This window comes from Haliotis rubra, unplaced genomic scaffold, assembly GCF_003918875.1.
Source record: "Haliotis rubra isolate DU_JTF1 unplaced genomic scaffold, ASM391887v1 Scf49, whole genome shotgun sequence".
Taxonomy (NCBI): domain Eukaryota; kingdom Metazoa; phylum Mollusca; class Gastropoda; order Lepetellida; family Haliotidae; genus Haliotis; species Haliotis rubra.
Window position 1 is genome coordinate 2,112,897 of NW_025767179.1, and position 19,974 is coordinate 2,132,870.

Here is a 19,974-nt window from a genome sequence, read left to right on the forward strand (position 1 = left end):
AATTCAGTAACCATGTACGTTTGTTTCTACGACAGATTTAACAGTATTTCGGTTATGTCACAGCGTGTTAGTTTATTGTTTGGAGAGAGAGTGAATGAGCATTGGCATAGGTCCACAGCACCCCACTGCTGGTCCTGAGACCGAATCAGGCAACCTGTTTTTCGTGGGTTGCGCCTATGTGTCAGTGGAGGACGGGATTCTGGTGGTTGAGGGCACCAACCTTGTTGAAACCAACAAATTCTGAATTTACATCTTTGCCTAGAGTCCTATGCCAGAAGGTGGCGGCTCATGGGACAATTTGGCATTAATGACTTCCGGGTTCTATTTGTCTTCTGGTAATGGTCTAGGGCGGAACCAGCCTGACATTTTACACTGTTTGACTATTACAGCTACCTGTTTCCTTTTAGCTGGAGTATAACATCGTTGTAGCCCTGGTGTTGTAGTCGGTTTCCACTACAACTCCGTCCTTGACACTCCATGGTGGGTGGGGAGCAGGGATGTTGAATATACTTTAACACCATGGCTACCCAACTACACACTGGCTCACGTTCTGAAACTAAAAGGGGGCACATTGATTATGAGGCTGCAACATGTTCCGATGAAGAAACTTTACACGATATTGATTCTTGGCCACGATTTCTGGTTGTCGGTGGTATGGAAGGTATCTCAAATTCAATCCGTTCGTTATTTCAAGTGAGTGAGTTAAAATTTAAAGTCACTTTTGGCAATATGTCAGGTGAGGATCCTCCATTTTGCATCGCTTGTGATGAAAGAATCACGGTCAATCATGTCCTGTTTGACTGTACTGATTTTTACATCACACGGGAAAGATATTTCAGTGCAAAAACATTGTTAATTATCATTTAAGTATAGAATTTTTAAAAGAAATAGAGTTACCTGTTAAATTTTGATTGATATGTTTTGTATATAGATAATGTAATATTTTATTATTGGTAGTATAAATTAGCAACTGACATTGTTAGTGGCTGTATCCTCAAAGGGGGTTAAAGTACCGTTAAATTATTGTCCTCTTGAGAGGATACGTAAGTCCCAAACCCATCAGAGGAAATTTAAACATACTAGATTTTTTAAACGTAGTTTTTTTGTGCTTTTTTATATATGGCTAACATTTCCTACAATCGCCAGCGGCTGAAGGGATGGTGTAAATCCAACAAGGGTCCATGCAGGTCGCAAAGGTACTGTTAGCCCCCATGGTCCCTAGTATGGTGATCTCCCTACAGCCTGTTTCTATATGGTATCTTCTTTAATAATAAATCTGTTTCAGATTTAATTACCTGTTTTTAATTGTACCTGTGATAATCTAATTGTATTACTGTCCTTCGTTGACATATTTATAATTTACTTTTAATTATTATAAAACTTTAACTTGATTTAGTCACGATATGGCTGAAATATTGCTGTGACTTAAATATTTAACTGACTCACTCACTTCAGCGTGATGAGCAAACCCTTTAACCAAGGGACTACCCCGCCGTTCCTGTATTTTGTAGGGAATGGTCAATATAATGCAAGTCTACCAAGTCGATGAACACGGTATGAGCTGGAATGTAACCCTGTGGTTCTGATGTCGGATAATTACTTCTTTTGCAATTAGTGTTCCTTCCAAGGCACAAACATACATCTCACAGCTTTTGGTTAATATTCATTTATAATATTGCTCCAGTGTGGCACAAGTAAGGTAGCAGGTGGTAATGTACCGAACAAGTAGTTTATCGAACAAATGAAGTGTACTTTGCACAGCTTGTTCCCATGTGTCGTTCATGACACTACTATTGCACCCAATACCCCTCTCGTGAGCGAATCAACTGTTTCCAACGTGTCGATAACACAGTTGACGCGTGCATGTACACTTTTCACAGACAGATCTGAACTGTCACGCACACCTTATATGGTATCTATGGAGCATATATATAACTCGTCTTCATTTCAACACTTAGTATTTAACACCTTCAGGTTATACGCCCAGTTTGAAGACACAGGTAAGTTCCATAACGTTTTTCAAGTGTTTTTAGTCCTCTTTATGATGATCTATACAATGAAAAGTCTTCTCTTGTTCCGCCTCTGGGACTAAGAGCCAAACCTTTCCTTTCTGCTGCTGGCATTGAGCTAGAAAATATATCTCCTTCCCGTCTGCTTTCTTCTCCTCCTTGGCAGTTTGTTAGACCAGAAGTTGACCTAACACTGACAACATTTAAAAAATCGGTAACAAATGAATTACAATATAAACCAGAATACAATAAAAAATCTTTCTTCCAAACACCAACTTTTAATCGAAATTATTGAATTACATAATGATCTTGCTACTGGCCAATACGACATCGTCTTCTGTTGGTTACCCAGCCACGTTGGCATTTCCTGGAATACTATGGCCGATTCTGCTGCCAAGGCAGCACTCAACAAATCTGTGACACCACTTCTTATTCCATACTCTGATTACAAAGCTAGCATTAGAACTTATATCCGTGATCTGATGCAAAAGAATTGGGACACCAAAGTAGGTATCAATAAATTACATGCAATAAAAACAACTATCGGTTACACCTATTTGGGTTGTCAGTCCAGATTTGAAGAGTCCATCATACGACCTATAAAAAGGAGAGGATCCTCCGTTTTGTATCCATTGTGATAAAGAATTACGGTCAAGCTTGCCTTGCTTGACTGTGTTGAATATTCCATCACAAGGGATATCTATTTCAAATCACGAACTATGAAGGATCTTTTTAGTAATATATGTTCTCATTTAATTATTGCATTTTTAAAAGAATAATATTTGTTAACTGATTTGTAAATAGATAAATATTTTACGATTGGAAGTTTAAATTAATAACTCAGATTGTTAGTGGCTGTACCCTCAAGGGGGAGTTGAAGTATTGTAAAATTATTGTCCTCCTGAGAGGGTATGTGAGACCCAAAATTTTCAAAGTGATTTTAAACTTACCAGGATTTTTAAACGTAGTATCCTTGTCATTTTAATTTTGGCTAACATTTCTTACAATCGGCATCAACTGAAGGGATGGTGTAAATCCAACTAGGGTCCGTGCAGGTAGCAAAGGTACTGTAAGTCCCCATGGTCCCTAGTCTGGTGATCTACCTTCTGTTGTTGGCGATCTATAGCCTGTTTCTATATTGTATTGTCCCAATAGTGCTATTAGTTTTAACTTTCCACGCTCGTTTTAATTATAATTGTGATATTCTAGTTGTTTTACTGTCCTTCGTCGACAGGTTTTTATAATATACATATATTCCATGTCAATGTCAAATATGTTCTCGTCACAATATGGCTGCAATATTGCCGATGTGACGTTAAATAATAACTCACTCACTACAATTCACTGATTGTCTCATTCTTCAGTAAGAAACTTCCCAAGTTTAAACACCATTATGCAGGTTTCGCAATTACCTTGCTGCAAAAGTGTAGAAATTTGAAATATTTCTTTTGCACAAAAGTTTCAAATGTCAAAGGAATTTTTTCCCGGACGAGCCCCCAATTTTGATACAGTTAAGAATTTGCCATGACAAAAGTTTTGTGAGTCCCTTTTGAACCAACAAAAAAACACACAGATAAGTCTAAAATATTCAAAAAGGTATTGAATAAACAATGATCAAGGTTACAATGAATGCAGTACAGATTTTTAATACAATGTTATGAAGGCACCAATCTATACTATTGGGTCGCAAATCTAAAATATGAACAAAATGTCTATATGTACCGCAGTCTTGTTGATGAAGTGATTGAAGACTTGTTGACGGCAGTTGAGACGCGGCGTAAATACAAAGCAGTCCTCAAAGTCATGTGTTAGTGCCCCTGCCCCGTACATCTCAGAAACCACTGCTTACACATATTTCCGTCATTATACAATTCTTGAGCGTTCTATCAAAGCTAGACTACACCACCATGTAGAAATTACCAGAATCATCTCGTAGCTTACGCAGAGAACTCCGGCAGCGAAAACAAAGGAGGGCGGGTAACTCCCATGCCACCTCTCAACAGGTGAAGGCATTAGGCTGTTGACAGGGTCGGACGTGCTTGTCAGCCGCTCCTCTGTAAGGGCCTGTGTTTGGTCTAGAATTTGATATTCATAACTGCGTTTGGCTTATATACTGTATTATCATTAAGGTTAGTGATTGTATGCTACCCAGGATCAAATATTGGCTTAATTTGCCATGTTTGTGTGTTTTGTTGTGTCGCGTTGACTTACCGCACCACGTGGCCTCGGTTTTCGCGTATTGTGTCTGCGTGAAATGTTTCATTTCGTCTTGGTCACAGGAATATTTGAGTATGGAGAGCAACAATGATAGGGATGGGGATGATAATAGTCATTCTACCGCATTTGAGGAAACCTTGACAGATGCTGAATTTGCAGAGAAATACGTGTCAATGATTTCCAAATGTTTGAAACTAAAACATGAGGATGACTGCGTTGTAAATGATACGACTTCGTCATTACCTATCAAATTTGTTGTCCTTCTTACTTCTGCAGACCCAAGATTACGTTTGACAAACTTGTGTCTATCTATAAAATATCTATAAAAATATTGGCGATGTGGAATATATGAAAAAACTGGAAAAGGGAGATTTAGTGATACACTGCAGGACGGTAAATGAAGATGAGAGAGTGGAGCAATTGAAAAGTCAAAAGGTTAAATGTGCCCAAAGACCTTTGCTGGAAAAGAAAAGGAACTTACTACTTCCATTCTTCTTACTTTCTCAACCCCACATTTGCCTGAACGGGTTAGGGTGTATTATCAGTCCTTTCTTGTGCGTCTGTAAATCCCACTAGCTAATAAATGCTACAATTGCCAGAAGTTTGGCCATGTTTCAACCCGATGTAAAAGTAAAACGCCTGTATGCTCCAGGTGCAGTGGCGAGCAGAAAGTAGAAAATTGCTCGGAAATGTATCGAAGTGTTGCAATTGTGGTGGTAGCCACAGTGCTGCCTACAAGGGATGTGAGAAATACAAGGAGGCTGTATCTGTGCAAAGGGTTCGAGTAGAGAGTAAACTATCTTATGCTGAAGCAACTCGTATAGTCAAGTCCACTCCAACTCCATCTTACGCAGCTACTGTAACCGCCGCACAAAAATCACGATCTGGGTCGGTACAAGCATCGCAATCAACAGTTGGAGCCCGTCCTGTTCCTCTTGCAGCTAGATCTAGGTCTAACCCTACCTGTATTTGTAAATGTCAGTCACGAGAGTCAGATGTAAACCAGAGTGTATCAAATCCACCTGTTACAGCTCAAGTCAGCTCTCCACAGGTAGCCAGTCCATTTCTTAGTACTTCTCCTCAAACCTTTTTAGCTTTATTGTTTGAGGTGATTTCAGGATGCTTTAATGCAACAACCAAAGAGGAACAGATCAATCGTCTTGTGTCGGCGGCAAAAATACATCTTCACATCGATGTTCCTAGTGATCTGTTGAGTGAGGTACATGTTGAGATGAATGATGGATAACGCTTTAGTATTCCTGACCATAATGCAATGGAATGCACAAAGTCTTATTGCACATGGGGATAATTTAAAGCATTTTCTATCAATTAGGTCGCTACTGCTGGATATTATTTGTGTACACGAAACTTTTCTTTGGCCTGAGAGTCTTTTTAGAATTAATGGCTATCTTGGTCTCCGTCAGGACAGACTAACCAGCAGTCAGAATACTAAACATCCTTGGAGAGATGGTTGTGCTATATTTATTAAGACTGATTTCTCGTATCAGGTTCACGAATTACCAAATACAGTGTATGAGGCTAACGCAGTAAAAATTCATTATGAGGAAGATAAAGCCATTACTATTGTTAATATTTATAATACAGGTAAGCCAACCGTAGATGAATATCTTAAATTAATTTATCCAAATGGAGGCCCATATTTTATATGTGGGGACTTTAACAGCCATAATATGTTTCGGGGAAGCAACAAAACGGATTATAATGGTCAGATTGTTGAACAATTTTTAGATGAAGCAGATCCTGTCCTTTTAAACGATGGTAAAATGACCCGCATGGATCTTGGCAAATGGACTTTTTCTCCTTTAGATATATCAATGATATCATCACACATAGCCAGTGAGTTTAACTGGACATTATTTCAGGAAGATGCGTTAGGTAGTGACCCTTTTTCTGTTTTTACTGAAATTCAGGTTCGACCATATTGTGATCCTTGTGATAATGTCCCTCGTTGGAAATTCAAGAAGGCTAATTGGGCACTTTTTTGTAGTCTGTGTGCTGAACATATCACATCCGATCTTATAAATGCTGATGTTAACCCTGTGAAAAAAGCCAATACCGCAAGGAAAAAGGCATATAAGGTTCGCCACTCGTCATTGCCATGTGATTTGGCTGATTTTCGTAAGAAACGAGCTACGTTCCAACGTATTGTACGGAGTACAAAACGATTGAACTGGAGGGAATATATTTCTAATATTAATATATTTACTTCATTAACTAGTATCTGGTCCAAGGTGAAAACGATCGGTGGAAATAATATTCGTTCACCTATACCGGTAATGGGAGAAGCTGGAGAACTCATATCAAAAAGTCAGAAAGTAAATGCTCTTGTTAAACAATTTAAATCTGAGAAATTATTGTCATGAATTCAGAGAATATAAACAAGTCTTTGAAACAAATTTTATGCCTGAAATGTCGTCTGCCATGTTGGAAAGTAGCTTGGAAATGAATACAGCTATCACTCATGATGAACTTAAGACCGTAATCAAGAACACATAATTCGGCACCAGGTGCGGATGAGTTGTGCTATGAAATGTATAAGCATATGCAAGATTCTACTCTTGCTGTTATTCGGGAACTGTTGAACCTAAGTTGGTGTTCTGGATCCTTGCCTAGGACATGGAGACATAGTTCCAGTGCCCAAACCAGGAAAAGATCCATCGCTTCCTGCATCATATAAAACGATTGCTCTCACTTCTAATTTATATAAAATCATGGAGAGAACAGTTACTAATCGCCTGAACTATTATCTTGAACGAATTGAGCTTCCTTCCCACATCCAGTCAGGATTCAGAAAGGGGCGTTCATGTATAGACCAAAATGTTCGTCTGGAAACTGAAGCACAGAAAGCTTTATGCAACCAGGAATACATGTTGTGTGTATTCCTTGATATTGAAAAGGCTTATGACATGATTTGGAGAAATGGTTTGATTTTTAAATTGTGGACACTTGGAATTAGAGGCAACATGTTCAAGTGGATATGGTCTTTTGCTTGAAGGACCATTTAAGTTCGCATATGTCAAGAACTGTCAAGCGTGCATATGATTGAAAATGGTACCCCACAAGGAAGTGTAATAAGTCCAGTTTTATTTAATATTATGATCGATGACATTTTCGATGACATGCCTCTATACATAAATGCAGCACAGTTTGCTGATGACGGATCGTTTTGGAGATGCTTTGGTAATTTTCAGTTTGTCAAAGAATCTATACAAAGCTGCTTTAAGTAAAGTCAGTACATGGTGTTCAAAATTGGGGTTTTAAGATTTCAAAACCAAAAGCAGTGGCAGTGATGATCACAAGAGGTAAGATCCCTCATGATATCAATCTAACTCTTGGACACCATAAACTGGAAATGGTGTCAGTGTTCAAATTTCTTGTTGTGTATTTTGATCAAAGATTAACATGTCTCATCACATCACACATGTATATAACACATGTAACAAGATCATCATCAATCTATTAAAGGGTATTTCAAAAACAAAGTGGGGTGCTGATAAGTCAACTATGTTATTGCTGTACAAGGCACTTATCTTGTCCAGACTTGACTATGGTTGCCAGGTGTATATGTTGGCGGCTAAATGTCATCTTAATAAGCTTGATAGAATTCAGTCTAAAGCTTTGAGAATATGCACTTGGGCCTATATTACAACTCCAACCTCAGCGCTTCAAGTTGAGTGTTCAGAAATGCCACTTCACCTTCGACGACAACAGGTATCCTTGACATATTTCTTAAAAATTCATACCAAGAACAAACACCTTTTTTTTACTGAGATTGTTAATGACTGTGTGGAATATGTCATATGTGACTGGAATCATGGCAAATTACCCTTTGGCTTAAATATACAGAGATTAGCTGATCAACATGGTATTTACAACTGTAACCAAGTTGATCCTTCTGCTCCGCCTGTCACACCCCCGTGGCTTCTGCTGAGGCCTGGATTGAATCCTGAACTCAGCTTAATCGTGAATAAAGGAATGGACAAAAACATAATAAAAGTGATAACTCAAGACTTTCTGTCTGAAAAATATTCCAATTTCACACATATATACACTGATGCATCGACAGAACCATCAAATGATCGTACTGCTGTGGCTTTTTGGATACCCAATTAATCGATCGCTAAGGTGTTCAGATTCCTGATTATCTTTCTGTTTTTGCAGCTGAACTTTTGTGCATTTTGCAAACATTGAGATGGGTAGATAAATATGACCATGAAGCAATTATCTTTACAGATTCCATGGCAGCAATCAAAGCTATAGAAGCTGGTGCAAATGGATCTAGAGATGACATTGTTCATGAGATATTAAACATCAAGTACATTGCATGCAACATTGTGTGGGTCCCAGCACATGTTGGAATACATGGGAATGGGATTGCAGATAATTTAGCCAAATCCGGGTTACAGTTTCCTGAAGTTGATCTATTTAAATTTCAACCAATCCCTCAAGCTTTTGAAAATGTTTATAGAAATCTGTTATAAGGAGTTGGCAACAGTTGTGAGATACAGGTATTAGCGGCCGACATATGTACACACTTAGACCATCACTAAAATTTGGTCAAAAAAAGCATGTCCTGCTTGACTGTGTTGAATATTCCATCACAAGGGATATCTATTTCAAATCCAAAACTCTGAAGGATCTTTTTAATAATGTCAGTTCTCATTTAATTATTGCATTTTTAAAACAATTAGATTTGTTGACTGATTTGTAAATAGCTAAATATTTTATTGTTGGTAGTTTATATTAGTAACTGAGATTGTTAGTGGCTGTACCCTCAAAAGGGGGTTGACGTAGCGTAAAATTATTGTCCTCCTGAGGGGGTACGTAAGTCCCAAAACTTTCAAAGTCAATTTTAGTGTACCAGGTTTTTAATCGTAGAATATGTGTGCTTTTAATTTATGGCTAGATTTCTCTTCTGTCGCCAATGGCTGAAGGGATGGCGTAAATCCAACTAGGGTCCATGCAGGTAGCAAAAGTAATGTAAGTCCCCATGGTTCCTAGTATGGTGATCTACCTTCAGTTGTTGGCGGTCTATAACCCGTTTTTATATTGTATTGTCTTCATAAATAAAATAGTTTTATATGTTCATGCTAGTTTTAGAATCCATCTGTGATACTCTAGTTATTTTACAGTCTGACTGACTGACTGAGTTTAGTTTTACAGTCCTTCGATGACTGATTATTTAGCAACTTTAATTTATTGTTTATATAAAACATTTCTCGTCACTATATGGCTGAAATATTGCCGATGTGACGTTAAATATTAACTCACTCACTCATTTGGTCAATAAATCCGTCGTCGTAAAAGGCGTGATGATGTTATTCTTTCACGTCTCAGACTTGGACACTGTGGGCTAAATGCTTACAGGAGTATTATAGATAAGACGGTCTCTTCTAAATGTGGCCTTTGCAATTTGGAGACGCCTGAAAATATCGAACTTTATCTAATTACATGCCCTGGGCATAACAACATAAGACATAATCTCAGAAGTGCTGTACCTGAGGCTGATGATGTATTTTCATTAGAAACAGTTATGGGCCCCAATATCATGTATGGGTCTGTGCAACGGGCAGTTTTAGATTTTGTTTCGTCATCTGGAAAATATGATGTTATCTAGACAGGCTCTCTAATGGCTTATACAGATTAAGTTCTGTGATTTTAAATCATTTTAACACTCTGTCATATGAACCTACTGCTTTTTTTTATGAATGAGTATTTAATGTTTCAGAAGTGATTACTTAAGGTTTTAAATCCGTAACACAAAGCAGAGGTTATTCGATATGTGTATACATCTATCCAAATTAATATCAATAGTGTTGTGGTTTCTTTTATCTTAACTAAACGATTCCTTTTGGCAATGAAATTACCTATGATTGTTTATTAAATCAAGTCAATGTGTTGGGCGCAAATAGGCCTCTTATTGGCCCACGTCACCCTAAAACTATAGAACCAACCAACCATCAACAGGTGAAAATAGGTAGATATTGAACATACAAGTTCAAGATTCGAGTTCAAATCACACCCAGCACTATACACTTTTGTGGACCGTAATAATTAAATGTTAATCATTATCATAAACACATTCTCATAACACGATGGTTGGTTTGATTTCATGTAATTTATTGATACCTACCTGGGTGTCCCACTTCTTCTGCATCAGATCACGTATGTAATATCTGAGAACATCTTTGTAATCAGAGCATGGTTTGACTAGTGGAGTCACAGATTTGTTGAGTGCTGCCTTAGCTGCAGCATCAGCTATTGTGTTACCATTTATTCCAATATAGCTTGATAATCAACTGATGACGATTTCGTTTTGGCCAGTTGCAGTGTCATATAATTCCATGATTGCAAGTAATAGTGGAAGTTGAGAAGACATTTGTTCAATAGCCTGAAGGCACGAACAGAGGTTGAAAAGATTATATTTTGTTTATATTTTTATTTACGGTGTTTATTAATATCAGCTTCTGCCGTGAAAATATAGCTGTTATCCGGTAAACTAGAAGACACCAAACTTGAACCCACCTGTAAATAAGGATTTGTATGTATTATCATTACTTTTTAATTGATTAATTTCTTGTCTATATTGTAACTCAGTACTTTCGGATTTTTTAAATGAGGTGAGTGTTATGTCTGCTTGTGGCCTCGCTAGTTGCCAAGAAGGAGAAGAAAGCAATCAGGAAGGAGATATATTTTCTAGATCAATGCCAGCAGCAGAAAGGAAAGCTTAGATTCTTTTTCCAAGAGGCGGAATAAACGATGACTTCTTGTTGTACAGATCATCATAAAGAGGCTTAAAAAAAGTTAAATACATGGTTAAACTCGTTAGAATACCGTTTTGAGATATACTTTAAAGATAATTTTATATGGGATTGGTTACGAGAGGGCCCATCGGCTTCAACACAGAGGCTATCAACATTGTGATTCTAAAGAGTACAAAGCAAAGTCTTAGACCTTGGTGATGAATATAATCAAGAAGTTTAAGGTTGCTTTTACAGGCTCCACCATAGATGACAGAGACGTAATCAAGTTTGGAACGGATGAGTGCTCTGTATAGTTGGAGGACGGTCTTCTGATCCCCTTCCACACTTTAGTGTTTGACACAGCTTTCAATATATCTAGTGGATGTACGCACTTATTTTTCAAATGTTTTCATATGTGGCCGAAAGTCAAATGGCAATCTATATCCTCTATTTTTTATTGTATTGTTCTCTATAATAATATCGTTTTATGATAACATAAACACTAGTAGTTTCACTAAATATTATCTCACTCACATGATATGTACATGACAACAATTTGATGACGTTATAAGGGTTATTTGTCCTCCCTCACCACGAACTGCCACGTTCATGATACCCACTCTTTCATCTTCCAGAAAATGATCACATTGAAGACGACGTCTGTAGATGATGCCAAACCCGCAGATGACAAGGAAGTACTTGAGTCACATTGTGGAGTTGGGTCGTGTCGTCCTCAGGCTCTACAATGTTTCAAAAATGTCTTATCATTTTCCATATTTTTCGGCCTTGCAGCCATGACTTCACAGTCGTTGAGTGTTTACATTGTCTCACAAGTCACAGCCCTGGAAAAGCAGTTCAATATGAGCAGTACGACAACTGGCATTATCATTGCCTGCAATGAGATAGGTTTCGTCTGTGCCGTTCTTTTCGTTAGTCATTTTGGAAGCTTCAGTTCTATTCCCCGAGTCATCTCTCTTTTAACCATGTTGTTTGGCATCTCAGGTATTTTAACAAGTCTGTGCTACTTCATTGACCCCTACCAGTTACCCAAGCTTTCACAGGAGAATGTCAGAAATTCATCATTGGACCAGAGTTTCATTGCCCCTCTGTGTGACCCGGGCAACACGACGTCAGATGGGTGTGGTAAGGAGGGTGCAACCAGTGATTCTGGCAGTACACAATGGGTTGTCTGGCTTTTGGGTGCCAGTATGATTCTTCAAGGTATTGGAAAATCGCCGCGGTTGTCTCTGTCAACTGCTTACATAGATGACAACAATCCCATCAAGACCAAAACTGGACTTTACCTCGGTAAGGACAAAACTAATCAAAATCAAAGCAATCAAAACTCTTTTCCAAAATCATAAGAACTGTTTGCTAAAACAGGGTATATTGTTCGGTTCCGACAATACCCGCATATGTTTTTGAACCGCTATCAAATAGTGGCGACATTAGATGAGACTATCCAGTGTCAGTTGTGGCATACAAATGTGAAGTCATGTCAGGCACTTGCTGGGCCTTTGTCCATAAACAAACTCTCCAATGCCGTTTGTAATTCGAATGTGGAGCCCGACTGTTTTCATCCGTACAAAAAACATGCTATGTCATCCAATTCATAAATCACAAATATGATACAGTACACGACTGTGAGCAAATTTCTTCCAAACGTATCGTTGAGATACCGTTTATGCCGTTGTTTAAATCGCTAGGCTAAACTTGCTTGGAAAAATACGGAGAAAACATTGTTGTTCAGAATAGAAAATGTGTAACGTGGCAGACATAAACGGCCTGAAGTGAACTGCACAGCTCTGACAACTTATGTGATATCCTACATCGTTTACTTTGAATCACGTAATGTTAATGTTATTATTTCGTAAATATTCTCGATGCTCAAATTTAGAATATTGTTTCTTAATAATCCTAGAAATAAACGCGTTTCAACTGGACTATTTGACTATCGAGTAGTTCGATCGGTGACATTGACGGAAGTTTAGGCCGTTACACTCGCTTAAAAAATGACACAATATGTCTTAATAGCTGCTGCTTGTGTTAACCGTACATTGCAGTTTGTGTTGTCCTTACATCGCTGCTTGTGTTGTCCTTACTTTGTTGTTTCCTTTTATTGACCTGTTTAGATCCTGATTAGAATTGGTCGTTAGCATCCCATGCTTGACAGGATAAGGTGGTCAGGATCGTTGACTTGGTTGCCACATAGGTCATCGTATCCCAATTACGTACACCGATGCTCATGATGTTGATTACGGGATTGTCTGGTCCAAACTAGATTATTTACATACCGCTGTCATACTGCCGAGTGCGGCGTTAAACAACAATCAAAACACACCTTTCATTGATGCGTGTATTATACGCACATTGATGCTTGTTTTATTCTTATACTGATGCACCTGTCATCCTTACATTGATCGTTGTCTTATCCTTACCATGCTGCTGTTGTTGTGCAGGTATCACCAGTACGATGGCAATGTTTGGTCCTGCAAGTGCAGTGGTACTAGGAGGCGTGTTCAGAGCCATCCCTGTTGATCTGCAAGGTCAGTTTGCGACAGTAGCATCTGTTTCATACATGAATACATTCTTTCAATCAGAACCGAGTAATGTTTTCCAACGAAAAGGTATTGGTATTGTTAACCTAGCCTTAGGGTCTAATTCCTACCACCTGCCACACCCTTGTAAAATCAAACGCCGTTTTGTCCACGGTATTTAACTTCCAAGTTTAATATATGTATGGTATGTATACTTGATATGCTAACAAGTATATAGTTTATATCTGTTATCTCTGTGCAAAAACTTTTGAAACGTTCATTATTTGACTGTGTGCACACAGGATCTCTAAAGGGGGTTAGAATAATCGCATTCGTCAGAGTAGGATTCCGAACATTTTGTTTTTGATAATGAATCTGATAATGTTATGTACAACAAATGCATAGCCTTTTAGTCCTTTTGTGTTTTGCACAAGTATTACTGAATGGGCATGGAATTTAGATATTTCTATCCTGTACATTGTGAAGATATACTATCACAATTAGGTATTTCTATTCAGCTTTTTACTTGAAATTATCAGACCGTGAGATAAAGGCTCAGCTCGCTCAGAAGAACAACACAATCATAAAGAACTTGAGTGAAGAACGTTACAGGGTGATGTGTGACTGACTGTCATTGATATTTATACTTATTCCGCCTTTTACATTTAATCATATTTTTTTAACTGTCGATATCGTCAACTTCCAGGATCGACAGCATTATTAGTTTAGAATAAATAATAGCTGACCAGTAGTTGTAGACAACGGGTTTATGCTTCGTACGTGTTAGTTCAGAACTGTGATTGAAATATGTGATTAAATAAAAACAGATGAAGATGTTGTCGTCTTCAAGATGTTTGCCTAACACTGTACAACAACGTTACTGGTCAATGATTATAAAAGCGTTCTTCTGTCTCTCTAGACACGGTGCTGACACCAAGACATCCCAAATGGATTGGAGCATGGTGGCTTGGATTTCTCCTATTCGGCTGCTTGGGTGTCGTCGTTGGAATACCTTTGATGTTCTTTCCGAAACAAATAGTTCCAACTAAAGAAACACAATCACAGAAAGAGGATGTTCCTTTTAAGACAAAAATAACAGGTGCAAGATTATCATAATATTGAAGTTTACTTGCACATGGGAAAGTGTGTGGTGCCTTGATAAACTGAAGAAATATATTTCACAAACTGTCACTAATTATACATCATGGCCCTGTGTGTTATTTACACACTTGTATCGTCTAGTGAGTTTTTTATAAGACCACTGATGCGGGGCTTTTTGTGATTCATCCTTTGTTATAGCTAATGTACCCATGATAATTCCACGTTTTAAGAGGTTTAAAGTCGTGGCAAGACGAATCGTACTTAATATATTTACACATCCAAACCTATTTCAAATCAGGAACTATGAAGGATATTTTTAATAATATCAGTTATCATTTAGTTATAGCATTTTTAAAAGAAATAGATTTGTTAAATGATTTGTAAATAGATAAATATTTTATGATTGGAAGTTACTAATAATGATCAGATTGTTAGTGGCTGTATCCTCACAGGGGGTTAAAGTAGTATACAATTATTGTCCTCCTGAGAGGGTACGTAATTCCACAAACACTCAAAGTAAATTAAAACTCTCCACTATTTTTAATCGTAGAATATTTGTGTTTTTTAATGTATGGCTAGATTTGTCTACGTTGCTAACGGCTGAAGGGATGATGTAAATCCAGCTGGGGTCCATGCAGGAAGCGAATGTACTGTAAGCCCCAATGGTCCCGTATGGTGATCTAACTTCAGTTGTTCGCAATCTATAGCCTGTTTTTACATTGTCTTGTCATTACTAGTTAAAATGTTTTAGATTTAATTACTAGTTTTAGTTGGATATATGTCATACACTCGTAGTTTTAGGGTTCTTCGTCAACAGGCATTTATTTTCTAATTATATTGATCTCGTCACAATATGGCTGAAATATTGCCGATGTGACGATAAATATTAACTCACTCACTACACATCCTTACGTGTCTCTTGTATCATAGTTAGAGTATTGTTGGTTTTGTTGGTTTTATACAATTCACTGCTTTATTCAACGATCCGTATGACGTTATCAGCCCACGATAACCATGCAAATAATCCATTCTCTATGACATGGCGTTGACGTCAGAACTGCCCCGGTCTGTGTTCCGTGTGTTGAGGAATCCTATCTGCAGTCTGACGCTTGTCGGCATGCTCCTGCTGTTGTGTTATGGCTTTGGACTTCAGAGCTTTACACCCAAGTATGTCGAGCAGCAGTTCATGGTCCCTGCATCCAAAACAAACATCGCCCTAGGTGGGTATCATCTTCAGTTCACATATTCCTAAATACATTTCCTAAACTGTTGTTTTTCTCCTTTCAGCTGTAAATGTAACTGCTTCAGCAGAACAGTTATTTTGTTGAGGTGTTTCAAAGTTCAGTATCCAACACATAACCTGTGTGATATAAATGTACATAGAGATTTTTTTCTGGGTTAAATCTCCTTTTTACTCTTGAGTACAACGTTTCAGGGCTTGTTCTGGCTCCATCATCAGGTAAAACTGAACAGTAACCGTTAACTCTGGCCGTGACGTCACAATGCTTATGACGTCACAATGCTAGGACGACGCAATACATTTGGTGGTCAATAGATACAGATGACATGGCTAATAGAATACATAGAGAATACTACACGAGGTCTCATTAGATACGAATTATACGAAACGAGTGTCCTTCCTATGGTATCTGACCGAGCGAAAGCGAGGTCAGATAACATAGGAAGGTCACGAGTTTCGTATAATTCGTATGTAATGAGACCGAGTGTAGTATTTTATTTATTACCCACGTCTTACATGCATTAAATTGACAAAATAGCGTATTTTTGTTAATATTTTGGTTTCAAACCGAAACCGGTTTCATAAAGAGGTTGCGGAAGAGTTTTGCACTGTAGTACAATATTTGCATGGCGTCACTGTAATGACGTCACTGCCTTGGTAACCGACGTCACGATGCATGTCAGTTGTCATCGCCTCCTACAGTAAACTACTCCGTAGCACCCCGTTTCTTGGTTTGCAGTTGCTTCATTCGGCTAACATCACTGGTGGAAACATTGCGTTTACGTTTTTCGACGGGTATAATGTCTCAGTTCGACTCACAATTAAACAGCGACACGGCAATGTTCGCGATGTTTACATTCCCACAATGCATTTAAGTTGTAGAATGAATGGATTCACGTGTTTGTTATGAATGAAAAAATAGTTACGTCAGAATGTGACCTAATTGAGAGGTCATCGGTTATCCAATCAAATCGTTAGAACCTGAATCATGTTTGGAAATCCTTTTAGGAATTTTGGATCAAATATGGACTTCAGGGAATTTCCCAACTTCGTGGCGTAAAGCCATAGTAGTCCCTATACCAAAGCCTGGCCGGGATCATACTGATCCGTCTAATTACAGACCAATCTCTTTAACGAGTTGCGTCTGTAAAACCATGGAACGAATAGTAAATAATAGATTAACATGGTATCTTGAAACCAATAATCTCATAACAAATATTCAATGTGGTTTCAGGAAAAATCGTAGTACCATTGATCATTTGGTACGTTTAGAATCCTTTGTAAAGAATGCAATGGTTAATAAACAACATGCTGTATCGATATTCTTTGATCTTGAGAAAGCATACGATACCACCTGGAAGCATGGCATTTTAAAGGATTTACATGATTTTGGTTTAAGGGGTCGTTTACCTCTTTTTATATCACAGTTTTTAACAGACAGGCAATTTCAAGTCCGAGTGGGTTCAACCCTGTCTGACCATTATAATCAGGATCAGGGTGTCCCTCAAGGCAGTATTTTGTCTGTCACTTTATTTAGTATCAAGATAAACAGTTTATCCAAGGTTTTAAATGATTCAATTGATGGATCACTTTTTGTGGATGATTTTAACATTTCTTGTCGCGATAAGAATATGCATACTATAGAACGGCAATTACAGTTGTGTTTAAATAAAATACATAAATGGTGTCTTGAAAACGGCTTTAAATTTTCTAAATCAAAAACTAATTGTCTACACTTCTGTAGAAAATATAAGCCTCATAAAGACCCAGAACTGTCTTTAAATGGCACTCCCATCAAGGTTGTAAAAGAGGCCAAATTCTTGGGTCTGATTTTTGACTCCCATTTAACCTTTCTTCAGCATATTAAATCCCTAAAAACTAAATGCCTGAAGGCACTCGATTTATTGAAAGTCGTGTCTAATTCAAGGTGGGGAGGGGATCAAGCTACGCTCCTACACCTTTACAGATCACTGGTCCGCTCGAAGCTTGATTATGGCTCCATCGTATATGGTGGAGCCTGTAAAAGCAACCTAAAATTCTTAGATTCAGTCCACCATCAAGGTCTGAGACTTTGTCTTGGGTCCTTCAGAACTTCTCCTGTTGACAGCCTTTACGTCGAGGCAGATGAACCATCTCTTACACAACGCCGTATAAAACTCTCCTTACAGTATATAACAAAACTTTATTCTAACGAGTCTAACCCTGCATTCAACTGTGTCTTTAATCCTCTTTATGAGGATTTGTATAACAAACAATCTTCTCTTGTTCCGCCTCTTGGGCACAGAATTAAGCCATTTATTGCTGCTGCCTGAATTGAGCTGGAAAATATAGCTCCTTCCCGTCTTCTTTCTTCTCCTCCTTGGCAATTGGTTAGGCCACAAGTCGACCTAACACTCACTATTTTTAAAAAATCAGAAACTAATGACTTACTATATAAACAAGAATATAATCAATTAAAAAGTAAATATAATACATACAAATCCTTATTTACAGATGGGTCCAAGGATGGTGGCGCGGTTGCTTGTGCCACTGTCATTGGGTCCAAAACAATATCTTCCAGATTACCCAATGACAGTTCAATTTTCACAGCAGAAGCAAACACAATACTAACAGCTCTTCAATATATTAATAAACACCGTAAATATAAACAATATATCATTCAGATTCTCTTTCGTGTCTTCAGGCTATTAAAAATCTTTCTTGCAAACATCCAATTTTATTAGAAATTATTGAATTGTACAATGAACTTGCTACTGGCCAATGCGACATCGTCTTTGGTTGGTTACCCAGCCACGTTGGCATTTCTGGGAACACAATGGCTGATATTGCTGCTAAGGCAGCACCCAACAAATCTGTGACACCAATTCTGATTCCATACTCTGATTACAAAGCTGCTATAAGATCTTATATCCGTGATCTGATGCAAAAGAAGTGGGACACCCAAGTAGGTATCAATAAATTACATGAAATAAAACCCTATATCGGTTACACTTACTTGGGTTGTCAGTCCAGATTTGAAGAGGTCATTATGCGACGATGTCGCATTGGCCATACCAGATATACTCATGAATGTTTATTGAAAGGCGAAGATCCTCCGTTTTGTATCCCTTGTGATGAAAGGATCACAGTCAAGCATGTCTTGCTTGACTGCATTGAATATTCCATCACAAGGGCTATCTATTTCAACTCCAAAACTCTGAAGGATCTTTTTAAAAATGTCAGTTCTCATTTAATTATTGCATTTTTAAAACAATTAGATTTGTTAACAGATTTGTAAATAGCTAAATATTTTATTGTTGGTAGTTTATATTAGTAACTGAGATTGTTAGTGGCTGTACCCTCAAAGGGGGTTGACGTAGCGTAAAATTATTGTCCTCCTGAGGGGGTACGTAAGTCCCAAAACTTTCAAAGTCAATTTAAGTGTACCAGGTTTTTAATCGTAGAATATGTGTGCTTTTAATTTATGGCTAGATTTCTCTTCTGTCGCCAATGGCTGAAGGGATGGTGTAAATCCACCTAGGGTCCATGCAGGTAGCAAAAGTAATGTAAGTCCCCATGGTTCCTAGTATGGTGATCTACCTTCAGTTGTTGGCGATCTATAGCCCATTTTTATATTGTATTGTCTTCATAAATAAAATAATTTTACATGTTCATGCTAGTTTTAGAATCCATCTGTGATACTCTAGTTATTTTACAGTCCTTCGATGACTGATTATTTAGCAACTTTAATTTATTGTTGATATAAAACATTTCTCGTCACTATATGGCTGAAATATTGCCGATGTGACGTTAAATATTAACTCACTCACTCACTCAAATCGTTAGAATCTCAGGTCAAGTCGTTACGACACAGGTCAACGCGATACGACACTCGTGTGACGTACGAGATTAGTATGCAACTACCCATACGTTGACCACGTGGGTAATAAATGTTATTATGAATATATAAGATGTCGTTTACTGCAAAATTAATGGATCAATTTAGAACTGTGCAGATACTTATACAAACTTGTTGATTGATTTAGAAATGTACAGAGACGTATTTATAAATGTATAGAATGTAAAGTAATAACAGTGTATACATAGAACTTATTCTTTATACATGG

General features: G+C 37.8%; 1 protein-coding gene across 1 annotated transcript in view; it reads left to right on the forward strand.

The window, feature by feature from the left end:
* The first annotated feature begins 1,915 nt into the window (after window positions 1–1,915).
* The window catches only part of LOC124291298 (solute carrier organic anion transporter family member 1A5-like), a 39,416-nt gene continuing 21,357 nt past the window's right edge, over window positions 1,916–19,974 (forward strand). The window contains exons 1-2 of the mRNA XM_046728272.1: window positions 1,916–2,000; window positions 11,626–11,685. Coding sequence (XP_046584228.1) covers window positions 11,657–11,685 — 29 coding nt within the window. The 5' untranslated portion in view covers window positions 1,916–2,000; window positions 11,626–11,656. The remainder of the gene's footprint in view (window positions 2,001–11,625; window positions 11,686–19,974) is intronic.